Below are 8,938 nucleotides of genomic sequence, written 5' to 3' on the forward strand. Positions count from 1 at the left end.
AAAATGTTTCTGACTCGATTAAGCTTACCATAGTCATATACTATTACACTTGTGGATATGGGAGGAGGAGGAGGAATTTCCTATAATGCTTTGAAACTAGAGTATGTTTTAATAATTTTGTCTTTACTTTAGCACCAGAGTATATCAAGGCCTCTCTAAATATGAAAGAAATGTTGCAGCATTTAAACCGGAAATACACTGATGTGTGGACTAAGTTCAGTCCTAATGGAATGACTCGTATAACTCAGACTAATCATCATCCTCTGAGAGTAAACAGACGCCTGAGACTTCAGCTCTTGGCCAGTGTTTTACTTATACTAGTACGATATGGAGTTACGCAACATACACAGTTGATTCCGAGCCTCATGATTGATTAAGCACATGGGCACGGGAAGAGGAGGGCGTTACAGCGTCCGCGTGCGTTCCTATGGCCAGAGAAGAGCGCTGAAGTGTCCGTGGTTTCAAAGATAGAGCTGCATCGCCCCCTACTGGGCATCGACTTCTTGTCGATATTTTAGGCTGCCGCTTAACAGTTTTTATAGTTCATAGCTGTAACGTATTTAAGTCTGTTCAGTATAGCCGATGCGTGATGTGGTCTGGATCTGTATCACTATTCTGTTTAAACACTTTCTTTTCTCTTTTCTTTTCTTATTTTTTTTTTTTTTGGGGGGGGGGTGTCTGACGCACAGCTTTAAAACATGAATGTGAATCTAAAAATATCGCTGTTTTTTTTATTCATGGTTTTTGCATACACCGAAAGTGGATGATCAAAAAAAAAAAAAAGAAAGAAAATCTATCTTCTATCTTTTCTTGTCGGCTCTACCCACAGTTTGCGTCAGTCAAAGAGTCTGTGATCTGAAAGACCTTCACCGCAGTGCCATCACGCCCAGCATCCTGTAAAACACACCCCCGAGTGACACACCGGCTGTACTGTGTACACTGTACACTTCTCTTTAACGCTAGATTGTCATAATTCTGGAGGTCTGACCCTGATCCGAGTTCCCACGTGTCCCTCGCGCAGTTTAACTTGTTGATATCACATGTATGTCTCTGTCACTGATGGTCTGATCAAACGCGCTCCAACGACCCCGTCCCCTCCCAACCCAACCTGCTAAGCGCTGGAACCGACAATATATTGGCAATATATTTCTGTACATCATTGCTAACACTCTTGGGTAGCATTTGCGTCTGAAAAGGATAGTTCACGCGCTAGGCGTCGATAGCGGTTTCCTGTCGTTGCATGAATTGCTTTCCCAAACTTGTTTGCTCTTCGTCCGCGAATAAGTTTCAAGTCGAATGAGTTGTTAGGTTGCTAAAATATTGTACTGAGGTTAAGATATCACCTCACCAACAAAACTGTAATCGTGATTTTGAACGTGTAACAATTGTGCTGCAACACACTGGCTCCGGAGAGTTGGTTGGGTAATATTATAAAATTAAAAAAAAAACTAAAAAAGAGGCCAAGCCACTGTTTGGGTCATTTCTGTCTTTCCATTGCAGTTGTGCAGAAAAGAGCAGCTTGTGGGTAGAAAGACAAAATGTAGCATGTTTGATGTTTACCGAGTGCATGTGTTCTTGGTAAACTTTTCCTTTTCCGCCACATACATACATTTACAATGACTCAAAATAGCATAAAACATTTCATAGTTAAGTAAAAAAAAACCACGTCAAAATCAAATGAGTCTGCTCCAAACAATGTCTTATACGAAATTACTTTATTTTCAAATACAGCACCCACACCCCTTCCCATCCCCCCCACCCCGGATGATTCAATCCAATCTTGAACCGTCAGAGAACAGATTAAAAAGACTGAGGCGGATTGACACGTCGTCGTCCTGTGTTAAAAACACCGCTGTCACAGCCGTGTATCGAGCAGAGTGAAAAACAGTCAACAACAGGACATCTAACAGCGGCTCATCGTCAAATGCACTTCATCACAAACTGACTGAACCAGGCATCAGAGGAAGCGTGTTTTCTGCTCACACACACAAAGGACAACTCTACAGTAAACTTTATTGAAATACATCCAAAAAAAAAAAAAAAAAAAAATCGCCATTTTTGGGTTGAATATTTTTCACCACAGGGATTATGGAGTCTTTTCTCCAACGCATACCTGAGCATTCAATAAACCGAGAACATCAGTGACACAAAGCATCACAGGACAAATAATAAACAATAATTACAAATCAAAAATCCATTTAAAACATCAAGAACAACAACAAAAAAAAAATGGAATGGAAAACTATGACGAATTTAAATCATGCGTAAAACTGAAGACGTTAAGTTCTGAAGCACTGAAACAATGCATGTTTGTCTTTTTACAGGAGAGAAACGAGAGTTACACGGCTTTAAAAAAAAAAAAGAGGAAGAAATCGGAAGGTACGAATTTACAAAGGCGTAAAGAGCAAGTTTACAGGCAGCACAATCCGAGTTGCGTAAACGAGTCGACAGGCGCGTCAGACGCGTTCCGTTAATATCGGCGTCCGAACGCGGCCCCTTGCATTCCGCTGCCCTGGATCATCTGATTCTGTCGGTTTAACGCGCCCGACAGGGACTGGGACGTCCCGGTCTGCATGTACCCGCCGCGGCTGCAGGGCGACACAAAACCCCCAACGGTCAAAAAGCTCTGTTCACATCTCTCAACCCCATTACATCTGAATGACGTGTTTGACAAAACCGCTTCATTTGAAAGACGTTCGTCAATTATACAAAAGTAATTCTACGACACGTGACATGTCAAATACAAGCGGACAACGCCGCTCTGCCCTGTTATTTTCATAAAAAAGCAACTACTTTTTCTAAAAATTGCTCATTTCTGGAACTATTGATGACTTAACCTGTTGAAATGAACCCCTGAGGCAATAATAAATACATTTCTACAAATGAAACAGTGTTTGTATTAAAAGAAAAGCCACAAATTAAATGACACCGACATATTGCCAAACTCTTGCGCTCTGTTATATAAAGAAAGACTTGTTCTCATTACCTTGCCATTCCACCTCTACCCATGTGACTCTGGCCTGGAATACCCCGCTCTGCACCTGTACACACACACACACCACACAAACAAACAAACACAAACACAGACAAAAACACACCAAAAATATCAGAAAACCCATCAGGATGTTCATGTGGTATGAACTACTTTGCATGTGTTTGTCAGTGCATCTGTTTGTTAGACAAAGTGTGTGTATGAGATTGCGCATGTGAACTTGGTCACTGTGGTTTAATACTGAGGCGTATGCAGGTGGTAAGGCTGACTGCAATGGGCACATACGGGGGAGGGGGGGGGGGGATCTGGGACTTTCTACAGACCAAGAGAAAAGGGTCGTTGTCATTGGGGAAAAGAGTGAGAGAGCGGAGTGTTCACCTTGCCAAGGTCGCTCTCCGTCCATTTTACGCCCAGCGTCCCATTCACGGCTGTCCCTGCGAGACAGAAACGACACACACACACAGGCGCTTTTTACACACCACATTACAGGGAGCAACATCCTGCACGACTAGCTCCGCCCACGGCGAAGAATGATTGGATGGGGGTTTCTGGACAGGGACAAACCTCTGGTTCATGCCGCGTTTGTCGTAGCCCCCCCAGGCGTCACGCGAGTCTCTGCCGTGTCTGTCCCGATCAAAGTGCTACAGAGAGAGAGAGAGAGAGAGAGAGAGAGAGAACGAAAGAGAGAGACACAGAGACAGAGAGGTAAGCCACTTCCTCTGGTCCCATTAACTATCATAAAGAACCCGGGGGGAGGGGGGGGGAATTGTGTGCATTGTGCCAGCGAGGCTCTCCAGGCTGACTCTCAGACTGTCAAATTAAAAAGGAAAAACAAAAGATGGAAAAGAAGGGGAGTGGTTCAGCACTGACCTTCATGACTTGACTGTCTCTGTCTCCAGCCAGCCCTCGGCCTGCGTCCCTCCTGACAAACACACGCACAAAAAAACAGTCTTTTCAAAAATAAATCTCACACAACGGCAGCGTAAACAAACTACTACAACCAGACGCCTTTCCTTAAGACCATCTCCAGACCTGCACCTTTTCATTCGTTCCCAGGGACTGGGTCTGTGTGATGGACGACTCTAACGCCTGCTGGTCTTACCTGTCCATGAGCAGGTCGTCCTGGTAACGGTTGCGGTCTCTGTGGTCGAAGTCCTGGAAGCGGTCCTGCCGACCGAAGTCTGAGCGTCCGTAGCGGTCGTCCATGGCCATTCTCTTGTCGGGCCAGTCTTCTTTCCTGTGACGGAAAACTGTCAGTTAACCTCTCAACGTCTACAGACACAGTCAGTTACATTTACTGCATCAAAGTGAATCTCCAAGACACCCTGGATTGTTGCAGTTTCTCACAGACCAATCAAATGCCAACATTTGGAGTGTGAAGGTTGGCTTTTGAATACTTTGGAAAAGTAAGAAGTCCCCCATTATTGATTGAGTGTGTAAGTTGTGAAAAGTCCATCAAAAAAACAATGTCTGTTGACCCGTAATTATTATTTTTTTTTTTGGTCTCCCAGAGAAAGAACTTACTGGTGCTTTACTGGAAAGCTATATTTTCACAACTATGATTGTTTTTTTTCTTTTGTAGACAAACATACAGATAAATAAACAACAAACCAACTAGAGGTTGTGTTTACTATGGCTTAAACAGAGCATTAAAAGATTTTAAACAGACAGTCGGCTAGCTTCATCTTTGAACTTGCAGCCTAAAACAGCTCTACCATTCAGAGAGAGAGAGAGAGAGAGAGGAACAGAGGGAGAGAGAGAGTGAGAGAGAGGGGGGGGGGGGAGAGGAATAAAGAGAGAGGGGGGAATAAAGAGAGAGAAAGAGGAAAAGAGAGGGAGAGGGAGAGAGAGAGAGAAATAAAGAGAGAGGGAGGGAGGGGGGGGAATAAAGAGACAGAGAGAGGAATAGAGAGAGAAAGAGAGGGGAATAAAGAGAGAGGAATAAAGAAATCTGACTCTGACTGATGCACTGATTATAAGTCGCTTTGGTAAAAAGCGTCTGCCAAATAACTAAATTGTAAAGAGAGAGAGAGGAATAAAGAGGGGGGGGATAAAGAGAGAGAGAGAGAGAGAGGGGAATAAAGAGAGAGAGAGAGAGGGGAATAAAGAGAGAGAAGGGAATAGAGAGAGAGAGAGAGAGAGAGAGAGGGGAATAAAGAGAGAGAGAGGGGAATAGAGAGAGAGAGAGAGAGAGAGAGAGAGAGAGAGAGAGGAATAAAGAGAGAGGTATTTGACCTGCTGTCGATGTCGTAGGGTCTCTTCAGGGGTCGTCTCTCCTGCTCGAACCTCAGCTGCTCCTGCTGTCTGCGGAGTTCCTCCCGCTCGCGGTTGATTCGCTCCTGCTCACGGCGGCGCTCGTACTCCACGCGCATGCGTTCCCGCTCCAGAAACTCCCGCTCCATCCGGTCGGCGTCCAGACGCTGCTTCTCCATCTCCAGCCACCTCCTCTTCCTCATCAGTCGCTCCCTCTCCTCCTTCTCACGGAAGAGACGGATCCGCTCGCGTTCGCGCTCCGCGCGGCTGTCCCGGTCCCGGTCCCTGTCCGGACAACCACGCCCCATCACAGAGAGAGCCAATCAAAACACTCCCGATGACTGTCAACATGCACAGAGATTCTCAAATCAGATGAACCCCAGTTTTTCCACGGATGACTACGCGGGCCAAAACGTGGCGAGTGCTTTGAGGCAGTTTCCTCGAACGCGGGATCTAGACGAGAAGAAACGGGTGTGCCTGACAACGGACAGTGGCGCTAACGTGGTGAAAGCAATCACCTCGAACAAGTGGACAAGACCGGCAAGCTTTGGCCATTGTCTGCACATTGCTACTGGTGAGCTTTATCAGCGTGTTCATGCATGCACGTCTAGCAGGCATGAGCTTAATCTTTAATGTTCTTCAGAGACAATTTCCTTTGCTGCCCACAGTCACAGAACTGTACATTTCAAAAAGTAATGCATTACAAAAAAAGATAATAAAGCATGCAGACACATGGCACATACATAAGAGGTGATTATGTATGTCTGCACTATACGTATTTAAGATTATGATGAAATTAATATGTAACTGAACTCTCGTTCAGAGACATTAGGGATGGCAGGATTGGACAAGGCCGTGGGACTTTGTAAAAAGGTCGTCGGTGCGTTAGCACACAGCTGGACAAGGCAGCAGGCGCTCAAAGATGCTCGAGAGGAAACCGGCCTCCCTCAGCATAGACTGGTGACGGAACCTCCAACACAACGGGGATCAGGGCAAAAGATGACTCAGCGACCGCCTGAACAAGAAAAGGCGAACATGATGTCACTGTGTCATGCTTCAAACCCGTTCTTCAGCTATTCAACAGTGAGCTGCTACCCAGGGAAAGACAAAGACACAGAACTCACCAAGACAATTAAAGTCCAGTACTGAACTTATCTGAACACCAAGTACAAGGAACCAGAGACTGAGGGACTGATCACCATGGCGACAAATGCTTGATCCACGCTTCTGCACTCAGCGCATGAGTCGAGAACAGATCCTGGTCATCAAAGCCAGAGTAGCCAGAGAGGTGGGGTCCCTTTCTCTCATGCCAAAGTGACACGGCTGCCCCTGAACAATCACCTGGAGCTCCAGGACAAGCCCAAAGGCAGAGGAAGAGTCTTGGAAGCTTTTTCAAGAAACCAGCTGCTGAGCTGACCAGCCTTTCAGCCTTTCAGAAAACTGAGGCTGAATTAAAGGGCCGTGTGCTTTGTCCACTGGCAGACGGCGAGAGCGATGCCCTCACGCGGTGGAAGCCACACGAGCTGAGTGGTTGGGCGAAAAAAGCGCACTTGCGTATGGCTGCCCTGAGTACGGCCACAGAGAGGCTATTCAGGGCTGGCGGGGAAATACGCCAACACGCCAAAGGTCCTGCTCTGAAAGCAGCCACAGTTAATATGTTACTCTTCTCAACCTAAAATCTTAAGCCTTTATGTGCTGTTCTCTTTGTGATATCTACCTCTTCCTGAATCACATGCTTTAGCAGTATGCGTGTGTGAACCTGCACTACTTAGTTTGTGGCCATGTTCCAGCCACGACCTCATTTCCACATAAGTTTTTTTTTTTTTTTTACAATTTAAGAGTATATCACTGTTTAAATGTTCTCTGAACTTGTGTTTTTTTATTTGTGAATTTGTTGTTAACGTATCATGTTGTTTTGGCACTGTTTTATAACCTAACTGAAGACATGTTTGGGATTGTTACTTTCTGATTTGAGGTTTGCTCTGTTTTTACCACTATCTGTGCCACGACAGTACGACAGCAGTCGTATAAGTGTTGACATTCTCATTTGTTGTATGTAGTTTATGAATCAGAAGTCAGAAGTTCAAACCTGACTTGAATCATTATTGAATAATTATTGTGTTTATATACTGTTTTGACGTTTTGCAGCACGGTGTAAGACTTGTTAAGTTTGCATTATTTAAACATTATTTGTACTTACACAGTATTTTTAAAACAGTAAAACACAATACTTTTTTACAACATTCCCATTTGTTTCTCCGAGGGTTAGATTATGATTCCTGCGGGTGCTGGTGTTTGCTTCACTGGAATTTTAATTTGTGAATAAAATTCCTATTCTATTTTTTAGCCTGCTTAATTGGTATAGTTTAGTATTTGACGATGGTCAGGATTAAGTTTTAGTCTTTTGGGTCAATGTTTGTGTTCGCACGGCTCTCACGACTGCATGCTGATGTGACTTGTGGCCAAAAAGATGAATCATACTTTGTTGATGTTGAATCGTACTTTTTTCATATTGTCGTTTATATCGCTAGCGCAAGAAATACCATGAAATATCGTGATATAGTTTTAAGTCTATATCGCCGATTCCCTAGTGGCTGATCACAGCTCATTAACATAACATATTCACGCTTCAGTGATGTTCAACTTGGAATACACACAGGCACACAGATTATAGAGTGTCTCAGTATTTATGCGCTGATCTAGGATCAGCTCCCGTCAATCCTTTTAGAACTGTATGAGGTACAAAACCGATCCCAGATCAGCGCTCTGACTCAGAGAAATCGGATAGGTACGTCTCAGTCTACAGCACAAAGCGTCTTTGTTTCCATTGTGCTCCGCTGTGGTACAGCACGGACATGAGTGACAGGCCGATGGCGTCACGCTGAGGAAGCAGAACGGTCATGAAGACTGCCCACTCCTTTACTCACTAATCACACCCTTAAGACTTACACTGCGATGACGCAGTGCTTACCCAGAATGCCTGCGCCTCTCCACCTCTCTGATCTCTCGCTCCCTCTGCCTCTGCCGTTCCCTCTCGCGCTGTTCTTTGATCTGGTCGAACGACAGGATGTCTCGCTTCTCTTTGCTCGAAGACTTGCGGTCTCGGCTCTTCGTGCTCTGCGTCAGGAAAAAAAAAAAACTCGTCAGGAAAGATCCGCTTTTAAACCGTTACTTTACATACCTAACCTATTGATGTCTGTAAAGTTTGGTGACTATGTTTAATACAACTAACCTGGTCCCAGACGTAAAGTTTAATTTAACAAACCTGTAACAAACTGTAACGTTGGATAACGTTATAGAATGTGATTGTACCCTTAATATAACTGTCCCCTGCTATAAAATTTGGTGACTAAAATAACTGTTCCCTGTTGTAATATTTGGTGACTCATATGTCAGTTCCCTGTTGTAATAGTTGGTGACTCATATGACAGTTCCCTGCTGTAATATTTGGTGACTCATATGACAGTTCCCTGCTGTAATATTTGGTGACTAATATGACAGTTCCCTGCTGCTATAAAGTTACCTAAAGTGTGGTGACTTGTTTACCCTCTTTTTGCTCTTGGTTTTGACGCTGATGACTTCACTATATCTGTCCCATGCTGTAACGTTTAGTGACTGTAATATAACTGTCCCATGCTGGAACGTTTAGTGACTGTAATATAACTGTCCCATGCTGTAACGTTTAGTGACTGT

General features: G+C 44.4%; 1 protein-coding gene across 3 annotated transcripts in view; it reads right to left on the reverse strand.

Annotated features, from left to right (window-relative positions):
• Nucleotides 1–2,082: 2,082 nt before the first annotated feature.
• safb (scaffold attachment factor B) overlaps nt 2,083–8,938 on the reverse strand; it is a 14,854-nt gene continuing 7,998 nt past the window's right edge. For 2 of the 3 annotated variants that reach the window (XM_030783919.1, XM_030783918.1), the window contains exons 15-22: nt 8,217–8,362; nt 5,228–5,530; nt 4,095–4,229; nt 3,863–3,914; nt 3,557–3,633; nt 3,371–3,426; nt 2,987–3,041; nt 2,083–2,588 (exon numbers count right to left, since the gene is read on the reverse strand). In XM_030783919.1, coding sequence (XP_030639779.1) covers nt 2,471–2,588; nt 2,987–3,041; nt 3,371–3,426; nt 3,557–3,633; nt 3,863–3,914; nt 4,095–4,229; nt 5,228–5,530; nt 8,217–8,362 — 942 coding nt within the window. In that variant the 3' untranslated portion in view covers nt 2,083–2,470. The remainder of the gene's footprint in view (nt 2,589–2,986; nt 3,042–3,370; nt 3,427–3,556; nt 3,634–3,862; nt 3,915–4,094; nt 4,230–5,227; nt 5,531–8,216; nt 8,363–8,938) is intronic. The other variant, XM_030783920.1, reaches the window with a different exon arrangement.

The sequence above is a fragment of the Chanos chanos genome, chromosome 9 (assembly GCF_902362185.1).
Source record: "Chanos chanos chromosome 9, fChaCha1.1, whole genome shotgun sequence".
NCBI classification, from domain to species: Eukaryota; Metazoa; Chordata; class Actinopteri; order Gonorynchiformes; family Chanidae; genus Chanos; species Chanos chanos.